Source organism: Oryza glaberrima, chromosome 2 (assembly GCF_000147395.1).
Source record: "Oryza glaberrima chromosome 2, OglaRS2, whole genome shotgun sequence".
In the NCBI taxonomy this organism is placed as follows: Eukaryota; Viridiplantae; Streptophyta; class Magnoliopsida; order Poales; family Poaceae; genus Oryza; species Oryza glaberrima.
In genome coordinates, this window is record NC_068327.1 from 4,071,596 (window position 1) to 4,091,669 (window position 20,074).

Below are 20,074 nucleotides of genomic sequence, written 5' to 3' on the forward strand. Positions count from 1 at the left end.
ATAAGAAGTCAAAGTTGTATTTTGGAGACCGTGTCGCTGTTCTTAACGACTTCCTTTATGAGTATGAAGAGAGTACGTTTAAGATGAATGGTATTTGCAAAAGCCAAGGGAGTGATATAATTGAAAATGAAGGAGAGTACGTACACAAGAAGGTGTTTGGTTCCACTTCCTTTTCAGAACCCATGAACCATCAGCTATCAGCCTATCACCATGAGTAAACAATGGTATCCCTAACCCGTATCCATATCTAAACAGTAGAGTACAGTAGCAGCGGATAAGGCACAAAACATAAATAAAGGGACTAGGTCCCGATTGATTTGACTGAATTTTCGTAGGTAGACCTGCAACAGGATGCTATTCGGTTTTCCCGGTTTTCTCGGTTCTGAAAAAGATTGGTTTTAGATATATGACAATTACAAAAAAAAAATCAAGCCAACTAAGCTCCTATTTGTTTTAGCTTAAGATTATTGTAATCTTTATTGAACCATATTACTATAAGCTAGATTATAGGCAAAATTGGTTATATAGCATCAAAAGTTCACGTTTTTGATTTTATAGCACCGAAAGTTACCGGTTCACTTTAATCTGAATTTTTCACATTTTGGTCCTTTTAAAAAACTTATTTCGCAAATAGACCCCTGAAAAAACTTATCCTAGAAATGGTCCTTTTTGGGGCGCCAGAGTGGCTGGCGCCGTCATCCAACTGGACGGCGTCAGCCTCTCTGGCGCCGTCCCCCTGCCGACGTGGCGGGGCGATGCTGAGGTGGCTAGGGGGAGCGCGCCAGAGTGGCTGGCGCCCCCCCCCCCCCCCCGAAATTTTTTATTTTTCTTTTATTTGTCGATATTTTTTTCACGCTTAGGAACACACAAGAACCAACCATAGAAAAATTGAACTCAAATGGGCATAATATGTGACCTGTAGAATTTTTCCTATCCTCTCCTCTCTCTCCGAACTAGTGCAGAGGAGAGAGATGTGCAAATTTTTTATTTTTATTTTATTTTTTTGATATTTTTTTCACACTTAGGAACTCACAAGAACCGACCATATAAAAAATAAACTCAAACGGACAAAATATGTGGCATGTGGAATTTTCCAAAGATCTACCGAAAAACTTCTCTCCTCGAAAACACAATCTTGCAAGCGGAATTTGGAGGTTTTAATATCGCCGAACCCGGCAAAGCTGGGGAAAATCGGATGTAACTTTTTCTGTAGATGTCCGTGGATATATTATTTGCCTGATTCTGAGTCCGTATGAGAAAGTTACGCCTATTTTAATAAATAACATATTTTGTCCGTTTCGGTAGAGTTTTGGAAAATTCTACGAGTCACATATTTTGTCCGTTTGAGTTTATTTTTTATATGGTTGGTTCCTATGTTCTCCTAAGTGAGAAAAAAATATCAAAAAATGAAATAAAAATAAAAAAAATGCATCTCTCTGTACTGTAACTTATGGCTATAATTTCATGTGGTTATATTTTGAATTAGATTAAGTAATTTCATATAGTGATAAAGTGCATTATGTGCAACATGTTGTTTTACTAAAGAAGTTATGGTCCAATTTTACAAAAGGAGTTATGGTCTAATTTTAGTGAAGGTGCAAAGTAGACTAAGTGGTATGCTAGCTATTTTCAGACTTTGCTAAGTGGTAGTTCGAGTTTAAATTTTTTTATGGTTGGTTGTATCGTGATCCTAAATGTGAAAAAACATCCGAAAAAATAAAACAAAAATGACACCGGTGCAACTCCATACATAAAAACAGAAATGGAGGCAAGGGGTGGGGAGGGGGGGCGCCATCTGTGCTGGCGCCCTCCTCCTTGGGGCGGCGCCAGCCATGTTGGCGCCCTCCTCCTGCCACGTCGGTTCGCGTGTGCCACGGTGGCAGGAGGACGGCGCCAGAGAGGCTGGCGCCGTCCGACGGCGCCAGCCTCTCTGGCGCCCCAAAAAGGACCAAAATGTGAAAAATCCAGTCACTTTAATAGCACCCAAAGTCATCCTGTTCCCATTTTTAGCACTTCCGTCAATTTTTCCGTCCGTCTTGATCGTTATTGATCCAGCCACACACACGATATGACATTTCTACCCCTCATTGACATGCATTATACTTGTACTTGTGAGGGGTAGAAACGTCATATCGTGTGTGTGGCTGGATCAATAGCGATCAAGACGGACGGAAAATGATCGAGAATTGACGGAAGTGTTAAAAATAGAAACATGGTGAACTTTGGGTGTTATTAAAGTGAATCGGTAACTTTCGGTGCTATAAAACCAAAAACGTAAACTTTCGATGCTATATAACCAATCTTGCCTAGATTATAATAAGTCGATATAGAATAAATTGTTAGCGGTTAGCCACCCAATAATCTAAAAAATGCACCTTTAGATTGGATTACCAAATTACAGTAATCTGGCTTATAGTAATATATCATAATAAGCTATCTGTTTGTTTCAGCTTACTTTTAATTATCTAAATTATAATAATTCTAAGCTGAATCCCATTAACCGAATACATTCGGTTTGCTTTTTTCTTTTTTTTTTTTTGTTCTCGGGTGATCCCGAACAGGATGTGACCCTTTATTTGAAATGTACGCTAGCAAGTAGCTAGTAAGTACTTCCTCCGTTCCATAATATAAGGGATTTTGAGTTTCTATTTGCATTGTTTGACCACTCGTCTTATTAAAAAAAATTAGAATGATTATTTATTTTTTTTGACTTACTTTATTATCCAAAGTACTTTAAGCACAACTTTTCGTTTTTTATATTTGTACAATTTTTTTAATAAGACGAGTAGTTAAACAGTGCAAGAGGGAATAGCAAAACATGCTAAACCAAAAAATAAGAATTTAAAATGCACAGCCAAGTGCATAAAAAGCTTATCTAACTGGATAATAGATGGCACAATTCCACCAGATATTTAGGGTACCAGATAATATACTATACTAAAGTACTGAAGTTTCTAAAATCATACAATAATCATTTGTCTAAAAGCAATAGGAAACTCCCAACAGGTTTATCAATAGATCGATCATACTGCAATACATGTGCACAGCTGACCGGTAACGTTACAGCAAAACTGGGTTACAAGAAACTCCAACTTAAGTACTTGGCCAAAACTAGACTTGATTAGTTGATTGCAATCAGCTACCCACCAAATTCAGCATACCACAGCTCACATCCAAATTAAAAAAACCAAAGAAACTAGTAGTGGATATCCCGCACATTACAGTAGGAAATTTAAAAATACTTCAAAGAAAAACTCAAAGAATATAATATATAAACCGTGTATTCTCGTGATATCTAAATGGACTATATTTGTTCTACAATTGTTGATTTGAAACTGTAATTCAACATGACAATTGAATGAATATGTATCAAAGACGAGAGATCTAATGGGTATTAGTTTTTTTAGGTATTATGGTGGGTTGTAGATGTATATAACAAATGGATAGTTGCGATCGAAGTATGAGAGATATTCAAAGGCTACTATTTTATAGATAATGTGACTTAATATATGCCAAGTTTTTGTTTCAACTATATAGAATATATATAGATTAATCAAGATTAGAAAAACTATGTTCCAGCTCCTAGTGCTAGTAAAACGATATCTCCTGATACATACAAGTTTTTTTAGGGATTAAGCTTGGACACAGGAGCCATGGGAGACTTGGAAATATACCCACTTTTTTTGGCAAAAAGTTCTGAAGCATAATCCAAAGAAAAGCAAGCAATATTTAGTCAATGATCAGCAACAAGAAAGAAAGAACAACATAATCTCTTTATTTTGTACCTCCTTCAATCTGGGCCAACCTTTCAGGGGAGCTTTGCAGGCTGCAAACATGGGCCGCCTCCCTTCGCGGACGCAGCCCATCAGCACCCCAGTTTCCAACCTTCGGCCTTGTACGCATGAAAGAGATCGTCGAAGAGAGCCTCACTGCTCTCTCCACTGTCAGATCTTCCAATCCGACGAATCTCATCCATCCATCCATCCCCTTTGAGCCAAAAACAAAAACCACAAAGAAACAGAAGCAAACACGGTGATCGAACTGACAGTGACCGATGAGCAACGTTTGCCGGGATCATGCGTAATGCAGCAAATGCAAATCAGCAAATGCAGGCAGGAGCTACAAGACAATCGACTCAATCAGGTCTGACCATAAATCCAGTGGTTACAAGTCCCAAGATCGCCATAGCTAAGCTGAATGCTTGTGTAGAATGGAATGGAATTGGGTAGGAAGGAGTGGTAGCTAGGCAGACAAACCATCCATGTTTCAGGGGAGACAAACAAACACGCCAGATCCCTCACTGCTTCAGTGTGCTCCTACAGTTTCAGTCTTGCCGCAAGCTTGTTCACAAATCGACCAGAGATTCAGAAATCTCTCTGCTACTGCTATTGCTGCTGCTGCTGCTTCTTCCGCCTGTCATAGTTATATGTCGTTTTGTTTATTCCCTTCGTCTCACAGAGACTTGAGTTTTCGCAAATCTAAAATAGATCAGTACTGTAATTCTCAGGCGTGCTAATTTAGGCGCGGTTGTTTTGTCTGCTGGAGCCCATTAAAAAGGTAACAAGCTCCAAAAGAACTCTTAAAGTAAATTTCACAAAACTATGGATACTTTGCCAAAACTATCACAAAATTATAGAATTGACACTAAAGTTATCACAAAGCTATAAATTTAAAATCAAACATCACAAAACTATAGATTTAATTAAGAGGAATACTATTTACTCTAAACTCTTTGTCGGACAAAATACTTTGAATGCTGAAATCAGAATGACTCTTTCTTTAGAAACGTCGTTCTGGAAATTATCTCGCAATTTTAGTACAACCGCGTTTTCTGATTGAACACGAGTACCATTATGTTCAGAGTTTCCATTGATGGTGATAATGTATGATCAGTTGATCACTGCATGTATGATGTATCCAACGATCTCATTAAACTACTCGCTCCATCCCAAAATGTTTGACGCCGTTGACTTTTTTAAAAATATTTGATCGTTCGTCTTATTAAAAAAATTAAGTAATTATTAATTTTTTTCATATCATTTGATTTATTATTAAATATATTATTATGTATACATATAGTTTTACACATTTCACAAAAGTTTTTGAATAAGACGAACGGTTAAAGATGTTTAGAAAATTCAACGGCGTTAAACATTTAGGGAATGAGGGAGTATTTTGTTGCGATTTGCTTGGCTCGGTTCTCTCATGTGATCGACATCAGGACAGATATATCTCTCTCCAGTAGCCGTATTAAAACCTTAGCTCACATCACAATATATCACATCACATGGGTGCATGCTCCATAATGCCTGCAACTGCAAGACCCCATATGCTGCATGCTGCACATCATCAATTTGCAGTGGCAATTGCTGCATGACCAGCACATCAAGATTCATCAGAAGAACAAGCTGACCTTGCATGAACTGGGAGGCATTAATTCAGAGATTTCATATATATTGAGATGAGCGCACTTGTTATAAAGAAGAACATCATAGAAGATCTAAACGTACTGATGACGATATCAAAACACGATATTTGTTAACGAGAACTGCACTTGAATGTCGAAATGGTGCAAGTCCAAGGATATATAGTATGTCAACATGGTACTAGCTACTACCATGCAAGCACAGCTATTGCACGATCGATCAAGTGATCGAGGTAGGAGGTGATTGGAAAAAGGGTCATGTGCTCGCTCCGAGTTTGGAGAGGAAACCCATGTGGCCGTCATGTGAGCTAGCTAGGTAGGTCACACAGCTGATCCTCTCCTCTTTCTCAAAGCATGTACACTACTACCGGCTAAAACACACAAAAAGCTAGCTTGGCTAGGCCAAGCCAAGCTGGTCATGTACTCATGTATTGAAGAACGGTAGGCAAAAGTTGGTTTTCTGGTAGTGATCAATTTATCATGCTATATATTGCAAATTTAGGTACTTAATTATATATATATATATATATATATATATATATATATATATATATATATATATATATATATATATATATATATATATATATATATATATATATATATATATATATATATATATATATATATATATATGGGTAATTCGATCGTTATAGATATTGAATTACATCCAGGGGTTTTCCGGCTAGCTTCACAAGGTAGTGGGCTAGTCTACCTGGATTCAAAGCATCACCCCTTCTAATTATTTGATATTAGGTCCTTTCCGAATATTTGCGTTTTAATCCTGGCTCGTTGTCTGAAATTAAGTTATCACAATTTTGTTTGCCAGAAAATTAATCCTCAATGCGAAATCATCATAATTAACTAGAGTGAAACTGTTTCAAGATAGTCAGACACTCCTTGTTTGAACATTGTTAAATGCGAAATTTTAGGTACTTGGGAGGTATCAAACTTTTTAGATAAAGTATAAACATGCAACTTAAAAATCAACTTCTACATGTCGTAACAAAAAAACAAATTAAACTACAGCTAGTTAACGCATATTCACAATCAAATTTGTTTTTTTTTAAATTGCGACATGTAGAAGTTGAATTTTACGTAACATATTTGTGAAGTGATATATCACATATTAATACATCTTCTTAAAATTTTCCAAATTTTCTCATAACTATTTAAGTGACATGCAAATAACAAGAGAACATCCTCTCGGAAGTTTAGAATAGTTTCCCCGATTTCGATGCCTGCATAGCAAGTCTACAAACCGCCTGTGAAGCAAAAGACAGCACACACTCACACACACAAGATGCATGCCAACACACCTACGTTCGCTTCATAACTCCACAAGGTTGCCAACTCGGGAGGCGACGCTACATGTGCCGCCATGTGCGTCTTGCTTTGCCCCTATTCTAATTCTCTCTCTCTCAGCTTAATTGGGACCCTCTCCTATCTGGATCATTCAACCAAAATAGCTAGTGTGTCATAGAAAAAAAATCTATATATTAACAATTAATTAATTAAGTACATGCATTTGTGCACACTTGTACTTGTCATTGTACGTATTTTCGTCATGTGAGTACATAACTTGCACTAGAAAAATGGAAAAGATATATATACCTTGTATTCTCCAAGCATGATCAACTACTAGGTAGCTACTACTGCACATGTTTATCATTTAATTATCAGCTACCATGCCTAGCTTAGCTAGCTGTTGCACCGTGCACTATCTTGATTTTTGGCCATTTAACTGTTTTAATTAATTAATTGATTGATTGATTTGAAACTGATTAATTAAAATGGGGGTGTCCAAATATTCAATCGTACCACAATGTAGCATGTGTCATGAGCAGAAAAGGAGAAAGAAAAGATGTAATTTAGAGGACCACAAAAACGGTGGCAATTGCATGCTAGCTAGTTCACACCACATGGCGCCATTTCTCCATTCTCTCCATGGACGCACATATATAAGCAGCAACCATGGTGTCCATGGCTACCTCTGCCAACCTAGCTTAGCTAGAGCCTAGAGGAGTCATCTCCATTTCTTAGCTTCTCTCCTCACCAGAAGCCACCATGAGAGGCCCTAGCACCACCACCATGGCCACCTTCAAGCAAAGCTTCCTCAAGAACCTCCTCTCGAGCCTCAAAAGCTCCAGCAAAAACAAGGCCGCCATGTCGACCCTGAGTGAGAGGAAGCGTGCCATCAAGTCCTCCGCCGACATCGCCATGGCCACCGCCCGCACCGGCATCGCCGGAGCAGCACGGTGGCCACATGCCATCTTGGCATCATCATCATCGTCTTCTTCATCTTCATCTTCATCTTCATCGTCATCGTCGATGCCGAGAACTACATTTCCATGCAAGATGATGCAAGGGAAGGTGAGGAGGAGGTGCAAGAGCATCGTGAGGAGGAGGACGCCATTGATGAGTAGTAGTAGTGAGGTTGCGAGGAGACTGGTGAAGAAGAGGGACAAGGTGCTGAGGAGGATGATACCCGGAGGCGAGCTCATCGCCGACGAGATCTCGCTGCTGCACGAGGCCATGGATTACGTCGTTCATCTGCACGCCCAGGTCGACGTGCTCCGCCGCGTCTCGAGAGCCGCCGTGGCGCGGAGATCCAATGCGTCTTCTTCTTCTTCAGGTTTGTTTGATTGCTGAATTTTTTTGCAGCTAGATCTTCTTGATGTTCTTGAAATTGTTTTGACTCTTTTTGTTGGTAGTTTGTATTGGATTGTTTTTGTGACTTGTCCTGTTCATCATGCAGGTGGGCTTGCACAATTGAAGGAACGGACGGTTCAGATCTCTGGTGAAACGGAGAACCCATGCTAGCTAGTAGGATGTGATTCTGAAAAGAGGAGCAAGATGTGTTGCAGATATTGGAGAAATATCCAAGAGGGTGATCAGATTTATGTCCCTGATCACACTTGATAAGCAAGTGCAGAAGTGCCCGGAGAAATAGAAGTGGAAGAGTGGTGGAGAGTAGATCAAGATTTGTACTGTTCAAAGATAAATGAGAGGAAATTTGTAAGTTGGGTGGTACTAATTGTAGTAGCCACTTTTGTACCAGAAGTAAAAGTGAAATTGATTAATTATAATGCAGAGAGATAGTACTGAAATTACTGCCCTTGTATACCTGAAAGTCTGAAACTATGCTCTAAGCTAATCTTCAGCCCAATACTTCTGAAGAATTAACTAACTTCATGTTCTTGTACACCTGAAAGTCTGAAACTGTGTTCTAAGCTAATCTTCAGCCCAATACTTCTGAAGAATTAACTAACTTCAGATGTTAATTTCAGTCCACAAAAACTCTGAAACTGTGTTACTTTAAACCATGTTTCAGTTATGCCTGAACCACCTGCCATTTACACGCGAACCGCATTTCACAACAATTAAGGAACCGCATTTCATACCATAGTTGTTGCAAGCTTGTAGTATCAACAGCAATGTGTAGAACTTCCTCGCAAAAAAAAAAAGTGTAGAACTGAGAGATCTCAAACACTTTTGTTTTTAAGGGAACCAGCACGAGCTTGTGCTATTTCATTGAATTAGAGGGGAAACTATGATCCCTAGGGGCAAAGAAAATTGTTAAATCTATACAGATACAGAGATCTCAAACACTCAATGCAGGGGAGAATGTGTAATTCAGAATCAAGCATTATGTGGATGCTGGATCTTGGTGTCCAATCCATGCAGCCATGCCTGTATCCTGTCCCTAGCTCTCTGTCAGTGGTAGGCAGATATGGGCATTTGCCTGTGACAGAGGAAAAAGGCAAAATGATTTTGGTGCTGTCCCTGAACTGCAGCAACAGCTCTGCAGGTCTCCTTGCTACAGTGAGACTCACATGGAAACTTGTTGTACTGAACTGAATTTGGGCTGGGTGTTTGGCATCACCAGAAGCCCAACTAATTTGGAATAAGTTCACTTTAGGTCCCTCTATTTGTCGGTCAGTCTGATTTTCGTCCCTCGACCACAAAACCGGGTAGGACCCGTTCCCCAACTTACGAAACCGGGCAAACAAAGTCCCTCGGCAGTATGGAGGGCAGTTTTGGCCGACGTGGCGTCTACGTGGCTCCTTTGACTAGGTCTTCGTCCCACGTGGCATTGACGTGGCGATTACGTGGCAATTTTATCTCGAAAAAATAATAAAAATAGTGGGACCCATATGTCAGCTACACAAAATATAATTAAAAAAAGGTGGGGCCATGTGGTCCCACATGTCAGCCTCCTCTCTATCCCCCTCTCTCTCCCCCTACACTGCCAGGAGAGAAGGGCGAGCGGCGGCGCCGAGGGGGCGACGGGCGGAGCGACGACAGAGCGGAGTGGTGACGGAGCGAAGCGGCGCGGCGGTCGGCGGGAGGAAGCGGAGCGACGATGGGCGGCGCGGCGACGGAGCGAAGCGGCGCGGTGGCCAGCGGTGAATGGAGCGACGGCGGGCGGTGGGCGATGGGAGGAAGCGGAGCGGCAGTGGGGCGAAATGGAGCGGCGGCGGGCGGAGCGACGCTAACGACGCCGCTCCCGCCGCCCCCCAAGCTGAGCTCACCGGCTCCCCTCTCCTCTCCTTCTCCACTCTTGGCTCTTCCTCTTCTTTCTCTCGGCTCTCCCTCGTCCTTGCGCGGAGCGGCGGCGGCGGCAGGCCACGGGGCAGGCGGAGCGGCGACGGACAGCGCATGGCCGGCGGTGGGCGACGGCGCGCGCGAGGCGCGTGGGGTCGATGGCGACGTCGGGCCGCGCGAGGAGGCGGCGGAGCAAGTGGAGCTTCTCGTCCTCACCACCACCACCACCACCACCAGAAGCAGCGGAGCCGCCATGGCACTTGCGGAGCTCCGACGAGGGGAGGGTGTCGGTGATATGGCCGACGAGGGGAGCGCTTGCGCAAGAGAGATATGGCCGCCGCCACCCTAGGCGCCTCGCGCGCCGTCGCTCGCCGCCGGCCATGCGCTGTCCGTCGCCGCGAGGGAGGAGGCGAGCTCGTCGGGGCGGCCGGTGGGAGATGAGGCAGCGCATGCTAGCTGACGGGAGGGAGGGAGAGGAGCGGTGGTGCGCGAGCGTCGGCGGCCGGTGGGAGGGCGGGAGAGGAGCGGCGGCGCACGGGGACCAACGGGAGGGAGCGGCGTGCGGCGACCCGCAGGTGGGAGGGAGAGGAGCGGCCGCCGTTGCTTGGAGAGAGAGGAGAGGAGAGAGAGATGGAGAGAGGGGAGATGGGGAGAGAGGAGGAAGAAGAGGAGGGATGAGTTGGACTGACATGTGGGGCCCACGTGGGTCCCACCTTTGTATTATTTTTTCTGTGAGACTGACATGTGGGGCCCACGGGTTTTATTATTTTTCTGTATCGGATTGCCACGTAAGCGCCACGTCAGTGCCACATCAGATGAAGACCGAGTCAAAATAGCCACGTAGGTGCCACGTCAGCCAAAACCACCCTCAAAACCGCTAAGGGACCTCGTTTGTCCGGTTTTCGTAATTTGGGGGACGGGTCATACCCGGTTTTGCGGTTCATGGACGAAAATCAGACTGGGCGACAAATAGAGGGACCTAAAGTGAACTTATTCCAACTAATTTTGATTGTGTTGATCATGGGCCATTCTAGAGTGGGCTTTTCATTTCTTGATCATGTGATGTCTGAACTCTGAAGTGGCAAGATTAAGCTGTATGTGCCAACCAATTTAAACGCAAAGTTTAAGCGGCCGAGGAAGAACGTACAATTCACTGTATTTTAACAATGGTCAATCTACCATTGCCCAATTCTTTTCGGGTCCTGTTTGACATTTTTTTCACAGCTCCTATGGAAATTGAAATGATTATTGCGCCGCAAAGAAGACCACGAGTTATGTGTTTTACTATATTATTGGGTTTTTTTTGGGTGGAGTGGAGCTGTGGAGCGCAAAAACCTAGCTCCACCCCCGTAGTTTATTTTCTAGGAGTAGCTCTGCCAACTCCACTCAAAAAAAGGTGGATCTAGACCGTTTGGCACAACTCCGACTCTAGGTAAGTTGGAGTTGGGAGCTAGAGTTGTGCCAAACGGGGCCTATATTCCTAATTTCAAAGATGGCCAGAAGCAATAGGGGAATTTGCCACCATCCGTCTGCCACAAGAGATGACTCGACTATTTCCAAACCAAGAGATGCTATAGGGAGTTTGATTAAATTTTAATTAATTTAAATCCCACGGCAAATCGTTTTTTTCTCGTACATTTCTTCTATCTTACAGCACACCAAATCCCACAAGATCGCCGGCCGTTCTCGTTGGCTTCGCCGCTGGCCTCCGGCGGCGGCGGTCACGCCGGCGTGAGGCCGTGCTTGAGCGCCGCCTTCCAGACGACGTCGATCCGGTCGACGTCGATGGCGCCCACCTCGTGGTGCTCCCACCCTTCCAGGAAGTGCACCACGCCGCCGGCGTGGCACGCGTGCACCACCCCGCGCTCCATCGTGTACTGCACACATATGTTTCCCGGCGATCGCCGGCCGACCATGTCAGCGAACTCGGAGAAGAAGAAGAATATAATAATAATGGATAAAATTTTTCTATAAATTTAGTCGAACCTAAAAAGAGTTTTGTTATAAAAATAGATTTAAAGTGACTTGTAATATGAAACGGAGGAAGTACCTCGCAGTAGCCGAGGCCCTGGACGTCCTTGGGGAGCCTCATGGCGGCGAGCTTGCCGTAGGTGCAGTCTCGCCGGAACCCGATGATCGGCGGCACCACGAACTGGTGGAAGTGTGTCCCCGCCGGCGCCCACCTCTGCTCCCTCGGCGACAGCCACTTCCCCACCAGCCACGTCTGCAACAACGCCATCCATCCAACTTTAGCTTCTGATAAATTTTACGGTATTTGAAAAAGTAACCTGGGATACTTAAATCTTACATTAAAAAAATTTAGTATCTTGAGATACCTAGTATTCGGAAGTACTAAATTTTACATCAGAAAATACGGTAACTTTCGGGTACCTTCTTAGATGGTAAAATTATCCTCATCTTTTCCGTCGAACTAGCTAGTGCATACAACTTGGCGCCATAAATATAGCTAGACCCAAAATAAACACTAAACTAAACTTTTGGTGATCAGTCGGTGCATACAACTGAGACAAAAAATGTAACTTTTTCTGGGTTAATTGGTCAGCGGGACAATATGACTCTGACAAAAGTCTATGTTTTATAGGTTAACTGGTTGGTGCATAAAACCTGATGAAAGAAAATGTGGACAATCACATCATGGACACAGCCTTGAATTACTGAAAGTCTTATTGAAATTCCAGCGAGTGAATTACCTTGCAGTTTTGTGCAGGCTGGTACTTGGTGACCTGCACGAGGTACTGCTGGAACTCTGCCGGTGCTTCCCTCTGAATCTTCAGAAACCTCTCCGACGACAATGTCAACATCTAAAACCAAAAAAGATTAGCACACAGAACCATCAATCCCAGTCTTGCAATCATCCTCTTGTTTAACATACTCATCTAATCATGCTGTGAATTAACAGAGAGTTTTTTTTCTCCTTTTTTGGGGTTCAGTTCAGAGTTCAGACAGGCAGCAGAGCACGAACCAGGACTCTGATCTTTTTTCTGCAGAGGTAGAGGGCGATGGCTCTGCCGAGCTTGGAGGTGGCGCCGGTGAGGAAGACGTCCTTGACGTTGCTGGGGATCTCGTTGAGGATCACGGCCGCCGTCAGGGTGTTGCCGTGCACCACCCTCACCCTCAGCTCCGGGTGCTTGTTCACGAACAGCGTGCCACCTCCATTCAGTGCCTCGTTCTGACAGAAACAAGAAACCAAACCAAAACATAAGAAGATTCAAAGAGTTTCAGTTAAGATCAGATCGTTGCACTGCATTTTGATTTTTGAGTAATGCTAGATTGCTAGCCTAAAGATTCTGTTTACAGTGCTGATCAGATGAAATTCCTGAACTTTTTAACTGTCTGAACAATTAACGCAGATTTTTTAGTTATGAGCTAGCCACCGCTGCATCTACTCCGATTACACGCGTCACGGTCGCATTTCCATCTTCGCCGCCATTTCAACGTTGAATCAGTTAAGGATTTCACATGCCCATCATAAATGATGATGAATTGGTTCCGGTAGTCTGTGCTAGATAACCAATGCTGCCCAACTGTATGGGCGACACATGAACAGCAAAGAGACTGACATGAACATCACATACTCTCTCTTTTTTTTCCTTTTTTTTCTTTTGAAAATGACAGGGAGAAAGTTGAAGAAAGATGAGGAAAAACAGAACACCCCTACTGAATCATCAGCAGTGATACTGTACTAGTTAATGGACAAGTATCTTATTATACATGCTGTATATCCAATACTGCTCAACTATATGCATAACACGGCACATTATGATCAAAGAAAGAGACATGTATGTGTCTGTGTCATTGCAAGAAAGTGATAAAGGAAAAGGAAAAAAAAGTTGAGGCATGGAAGAGACAAGACATGTACAGGTAGCAAATATTAAATATACATAAATTATTGGACTATTATTATAACGGATTATCTATATGATTATATACATAAATTAAATGTTTTAATAAATAAATATTTAAAAAATGTATTCTTGGTGACATGAATAAATAAATAAATAAATAATTCGTGATAATAATCGAAAAAAATAGCTGAAACGAACCAGATCTTTTGTAAAACAACTGACCTTATTGAGAGCGGCGAGGCTGAGCACCTTGACGCCCATCCGATCTGCACGCAGAATGGCCAGCTCGATCTGCTCGTTGATGCCTTTCTTCGCCGCCGGTATGAAGTACTGTGCATTTGCATACATGGCGCCAATGTCAGAATCAATTCACAAGTTCAGATGGCCTACACAAAACCGAATCACATGCAGTTTTCTATAGGGACTGCAAAGTTAAAGCCACACATTAACCACTGTTGTCACTACTGTACTGTACAAGTACTTGCGAGAGAGGTGCCATTGAATAGTATGGTACCACAACACCTCTACCAATTAATTGATGGACAACCTATGATCCATCCATGATATCTCAGTTGTCCTCTCGATACAGTCAGTACGAGGGTGTTTAAATTCAGGGGCGTAAAGTTTTGGCGTGTCACATCGGGTATTATATAGTGTGTCGTATGGGGTGTTCGGGCACTAATAAAAAAAATAATTACAGAATCCGTCGGTGAACAGCGAGACGAATTTACTGTAGCACCACATTATCAAATCATGGAGCAATTAAGCTTAAATGATCTGTCTTGCAAATTAGTCGCAATTTATGCAATTAGTTATTTTTTAAGCATATATTTAATACTTCATGCATGTCTTTAGACGTTCGATGTGACGGGGTGAAAAATTTACGGTGGGATCACATACTAATTCTAAAATATTGTCTCATGTTATATCGACATGAGATATGATATAATTTTAAATTATTCTGGAATTAAGGTAGGCGAGAAGAGAAAGGGGGGGGGGGGGGGGGGTTATTGTGATTATACCTGAAACCCATATCGGGGGACAGTCCACATCTGGTGGAGGTTGCCGCGGAGGCGGTAGGAGCTGACGAGGAAGGTCTTGGAGCAGCACCACATGAGCAGCATGAAGCCGAAGGCGACCGGCCAAAATGGGAGGAGGACGAAGTGGTTGGCGAACGGCGTCGAGCTGCACGACCGGAGCACGAACGGCACGTGCATCGACGCCATGATGTCCACCACGTGTGCCAGGAACACGAAGTCCGGCGCCTGATCGTTCTTGCCTACATCAACAATTGCCATTTTTCGCGAAATAATATTATTATAAAACCGTCAAGCTCTCGATAGTGAAATGATAATAGATTTGTAATTTCAACCCTTGAGGTCATGTGTTCAATCCCCGCACGCTCATAATTTCTTCTTTAAAAAAGTTTTTTTATTGTAAAAATATTCAAGATTTTTGGGGCTTGGGAATTTTGCATGAATTAATTCTAAATGTTAATGTCTGGAGCAATGTCTCTCCCTCCAAATCTCTTTGTTTTAATTGTAAAAAATCTTCAAGATTTTTGGGGCTTGGGAATTTTGCAGGAATCAATTCCAAATGTTAATGTTTCTTATGGGTCTTGTAGCACACTGACTGAATATAATTCTTGTTTTTGAAGCAAAAGGCATAATAAAATGCACCTAATTAGGCGTGCACCCTACCTAAGTAGACCTCCTTTTGCAGCTCCCATGACATGTGGTTGAGGGTGCCCCCCAGGAGATCAAAAACAGGCATGAACAGGCAGAAGTTTGAGTCCTTCTCCCTGTGGTGCAGGCTCAGGTACCTGCGCAATTAAATCCATATGCATAATGCATTAGAACAATCAAATCGATTTTAATTACTTGTATCACCTCTTCATACAACACCGACTAATTAATCAACTTTTCTCTAACAACCAATTAGCAGTACAGCTAACAACACTAGGATAGTGACCAAATGACAGATGCAATTAAGCAGATAGCAGCACTGTCCATACAATGAAGTGCAGCATAATTAGAACTACTTGTATCTCAACCTTATATAGTTATTTATTTATTTAACTAACTGTCTTAGACAAAAATAATTTACTTATTTTCTCCATTTTACAATACTTGATAATTTTGACCTTGCATTGTTTTAGTCCGATCACTCCTATTTTAAAAATAAACTGGTAGCTATTAAAAAATATAAGCATATAATTCCCATTAATTGAATCAAACGATTTACAAGATATCGGTGGTCAACTAAAATAATTTTCAATCCAATTTACCAAAAGTTATGAATAGAGAAGTATTTATCAGAAAACAAATACATTATACTATTGTTTTATTTTTGCACTCACGTAGGGGTGTAGATGAGGTATCTGAGAAGAGGAACAGCCTGGAAGACCCTAGGGGATATCACCTCCACGTTACTGTAGCCCATGGACCTCAAGAAGTCAAACAAAAGGACGTGTCCATAGACCAGGCCCACGGACCCTACCCCCATCAGAAAGGCCCCTGCGAGTGGGACCCCCATCACCACCGTCAGCAGCAGGCTCTCCAGTGGCGTCCCAAATCCAGCTGCAGACCAACGTAACACACAGGAAAAGCTTATCATCAGCCAGTCAAAATTGTACTCCTACAACGCTACAACCGTATAACCGTATGAGACGTATAATTAAAAATAAATTATAGATAAAATATTTATATCTACAATGCTAAAATATATATAAAAAAATCTTGCTAAAATATGGATCACGATAAAAAAAACTTAAAATCAACTTCATAATTACGTTTTAAAATTAAAATTTCAGGCTAGTCTCGATTAATTTAATCTGCATAAATTGTACCACTCTGATGGGTTAATCAATGTAGAAATACTACCTCCATATTTTAATGTATGACGTAGTTGACTTTTTATCTAACGTTTGACCATTCGTCTTATTCAAAAAAATTTATGCAATTGTCATTTATTTTATTGTGACTAGATTCATCATCAAATGTTATTTAAGCATGATATAAATATTTTCATATTCGCACAAAAATTTTGAATAAAATGAATGGTCAAACGTTAGTCGAAAAGTCAACGGCGTCACACATTAAAATACGGAGGGAGTATGAATGAAGCAGAAAAAAGAATAATCTATGCATAAAATTTTATATTTTTATTGTTTATTGTTTAAAAGTCAATGCTAGAAAAAACAAACTACGACAAATAAAACACTTCAAAATCTATCCCAAAACCAACATTAAGTTTCAAAATATCTGCTGCAACTCATTAAGACAACAAAACATCATGCATAAACTGGTTCACAGTTCCAACGAGAATTTTCAAAACAAATTTGGTACACCAAACAGTTCATAGATAGGAATAAATACACTCCCTTTTTATACTCCTAAACTTTGTTGGGTGAGTATGGTATGGAGTACAGTACATGATGAGTATCAGGTGCAGAGTACCTGTCAAGGGTGTGGTGACCGAGGCGTGGTGGTGAGCGGCGTGGTAGCGGCTGAAGAGTGGGGCCCGGTGCAGGGCCCGGTGGGCCCAGTAAAAGAGCGGCTCAGCGACCAACACATGCAGCAGCAGCGCGATGGCCCACCCGCGTGGGTCCCACGCTTGCTTCAGGCTTGGGAGCAGCAGCTGCTGCCGCGCCACCGCCGGGCTCCCCACCAACGTTGCCCCTATCAGCGTCTGCAGCAGCAGAAAGTTATCCCTGCATATATATGCATAATAATCCCATCAGAAAAAGAAAAACACATATTGCTATCTCCGTTATAAAATAAGTGTAGTCGTGGATATTCGTTTTTAATATTTAACCGTTCGTATTATTTAAAAATTTTATAAAATAATTAGTCACATATAAAGTAATATTCATATTTATCATCTAATAAATAAAAATAATTAAAAAAATCAAATAAGACGAACGGTCAAATGTTGGGTAAGGACAATACAAAACTATATTTATTTTAGGATGGAGGGAGGGAGGACTACATAAAACAGATTCATTCTTAATTTTACTGCTGGTGCTGGTTTAAGCAGTAAAAATGGTGACATATATGAGTAATAATTACGATGATTCTAGATAAGAGAGCAGCCATGGCGTCTGTCTGTCTGAACTCTTCTGAAGGCTGAAGCTGGGATCTGATCTATCAGTGGATGACTGGATGGTACAGTACTGTCTCTGGGCTTGGTGACCACTGCTTGCCTTGGATGCAAAGCCATATTTTCTCCCTCTCAAAAAAATCAATCTAAAAATGAATAGGACACAAATGCACGCCGTCGGCGACCGGCCGGCGACTAGCTAGCTACGGCGGAGGAGAATGAGATAGATAGAGAGAGAGACGGCGAAGGGCGTACCAGTCCCATTCGGCGTCGACCTGGCGGAAGTCGACGGAGTCGGGGACGACGCGGCGGCGGCGGGTGAAGAAGAGCATGTTGCCGTAGGAGAACCAGAACTGGTAGGTGAACCCGCGGGCGGCGAACAGCAGCAGCAGGTGGAGCCACCACGACCCCACCGGCGCCGCCCCTTGCTGCCTCCACTCCTCCGCCACCTTCCACACCACCGCCCCGTACAACACATACTGCACCCATCTCCCATTAATTAACCACGCACACGTTAATTAGCTTAATAAGGTAGAAGAAGAAGAAGAAGAAACTAACAAAGAGAGATTAATTGACGACTTAAGAGAGAGACTATATGCATGCCTTGTACGAGCCGAGGCTTGCCCATGGCCACGACGAGAGAGGAGGAGCAGCCATGGCTGCTTGCTTAGTTTGCTCTCTCGATCGAGCTTGTGAAGCTCTTCCTTCTCTCTCACTTTGTGACTCTAATGTGTGGCTGCTAATTAAGCTTGCTAGCTAGTAGCTGCATGCTCTAGCTAGCTATGAGAGAGAGAGAGAGAGAGAGCTTTGGATGCCACACGCTGCGTCTCCCTCTCTACTTATAAGAAGAGATCCGAGAGAAGGAGAAGAAGGGGACGACGCGCGTGTAGGAGACGACGACGAAACTTACATGCGCCATATTGGGTTGGCCCCCACCTAGGTACAGTAATTAGGGTATTTGTTCCGGAGACGGCTAATTAACTAGATTATTAATTAAAACAATATGATGATAAAATATGTACTATATATATGGACTAATTAATTAATGACTATATCCGCCGGAAAATACGACCAGATATATACTCCTATTGCGTAATAGACCGAACGGTTGTCCAAGAAACTGATTTGGTGCATCTATTGATCTACCGCGCCGTGGTCTTAATTTCCAGCTTATTCATCGGGTTTTTTTAATGCATCATTTGTTTTACGCTTAGAAAATTACGTCCCTTTTTTTTAAAAAAATATTCTATCGTACTCCTATTGCTTTAGACCAGTCATTTTTAACTATTTGCCTAGTTTACTTTTTTCTTAAAATATTTAGTTTATCTCTGTAATCAAGTGAATAATCTGGATCAATAATCCACTTAATAATCTAAACCAAAGAGGTATTTATATTTTGACTGTGTATAATTATTATCCACTATCTTTAAAAAAGGATTGAATACATGATTCATGATGAATGTTAGTATATCTTCTACTATACTAGTCGGAGCAAGTAGGTAATGGCAGATGCAAATGGTATACCGGTCCAGCTAGAAATATTACTGTGCTATAATTGACCATGTCCATTGCGTTAAATTCTTACAATATGGAAACATGCAAATTAAAACGCGTGTTTGCATATCAGGTAGACGATAGATAGGAGTACATGTGTTACTCCCATTAATATCATTTTTCCTCTTTTTGAGGACCAACTCTGAGAACGGTATGTGCCATTTTGCAACTGCAAACTAACTGTCCATAAACACAAACATTAACTAGTAAGTGCATGCCAAACCGATGCACACACACCACCAGCTAGGGGAGATTTTGACACCTGCGCCGGGCCGGCCAGACAATGCTACTAAGAGCAAGTCTAATTGTACAGTCCACTACTGGCTCTAATTCATCTATAGCCAATCTAAAAGCCAATTTATACAATAGTTGCTTACTGTACTATTAATATATGGTCCCACCTGTTATACACACAGTGTGTCTTGGAGTCCGTGCTATAGCTGGCTAATAGCCTGCTATTGTACGTGCTCTAAATGCAGATGGAGTATACTTCTCTCCTCCTGTTCTTGACAACATAATACTAGTAGTACCAGTACACAGATCAAGAGTAACTTCGATGGTATAGATAACTGATAGCTAT

At 42.1% G+C, this 20,074-nt stretch overlaps 2 protein-coding genes across 2 annotated transcripts; one reads left to right on the top strand and one right to left on the bottom strand.

The window, feature by feature from the left end:
- The first annotated feature begins 7,394 nt into the window (after nt 1–7,394).
- Nucleotides 7,395–8,598, top strand: LOC127761991 (transcription factor IBH1-like 1). Its single transcript, XM_052286325.1, has 2 exons — nt 7,395–8,060; nt 8,184–8,598. Exons 1-2 carry the CDS (start codon nt 7,493–7,495, stop codon nt 8,246–8,248), a joined length of 633 nt encoding a protein of 210 aa, XP_052142285.1. The 5' UTR covers nt 7,395–7,492; the 3' UTR covers nt 8,249–8,598.
- A 2,497-nt stretch (nt 8,599–11,095) lies between these two features.
- Nucleotides 11,096–18,759, bottom strand: LOC127764438 (very-long-chain aldehyde decarbonylase GL1-2). Its single transcript, XM_052289319.1, has 11 exons — nt 18,544–18,759; nt 18,196–18,419; nt 17,298–17,551; nt 16,199–16,418; nt 15,540–15,661; nt 14,862–15,118; nt 14,062–14,169; nt 12,957–13,163; nt 12,685–12,795; nt 12,024–12,197; nt 11,096–11,850 (listed from the first exon to the last, which is right to left on the bottom strand). The coding sequence occupies exons 1-11, from the start codon at nt 18,595–18,597 to the stop codon at nt 11,695–11,697; spliced, it is 1,887 nt and encodes a 628-aa protein (XP_052145279.1). The 5' UTR covers nt 18,598–18,759; the 3' UTR covers nt 11,096–11,694.
- Nucleotides 18,760–20,074: the final 1,315 nt, after the last annotated feature.

Bases quoted from the DNA above. Each gene is read 5' to 3' on its own strand.
- LOC127761991 (XM_052286325.1), top strand. From the start codon at position 7,493: ATGAGAGGCCCTAGCACCACCACCATGGCCACCTTCAAGCAAAGCTTC. The intron at 8,061-8,183 runs GTTTGTTTGATT...TTCATCATGCAG, and splicing joins TGCGTCTTCTTCTTCTTCAG to GTGGGCTTGCACAATTGAAG.
- LOC127764438 (XM_052289319.1), bottom strand. From the start codon at position 18,597: ATGGCTGCTCCTCCTCTCTCGTCGTGGCCATGGGCAAGCCTCGGCTCG. The intron at 12,198-12,684 runs GTAATTCACTCG...GCGTTGTTGCAG, and splicing joins AGCCTGCACAAAACTGCAAG to ACGTGGCTGGTGGGGAAGTG. The intron at 11,851-12,023 runs GTACTTCCTCCG...ATATGTGTGCAG, and splicing joins AGGGCCTCGGCTACTGCGAG to TACACGATGGAGCGCGGGGT.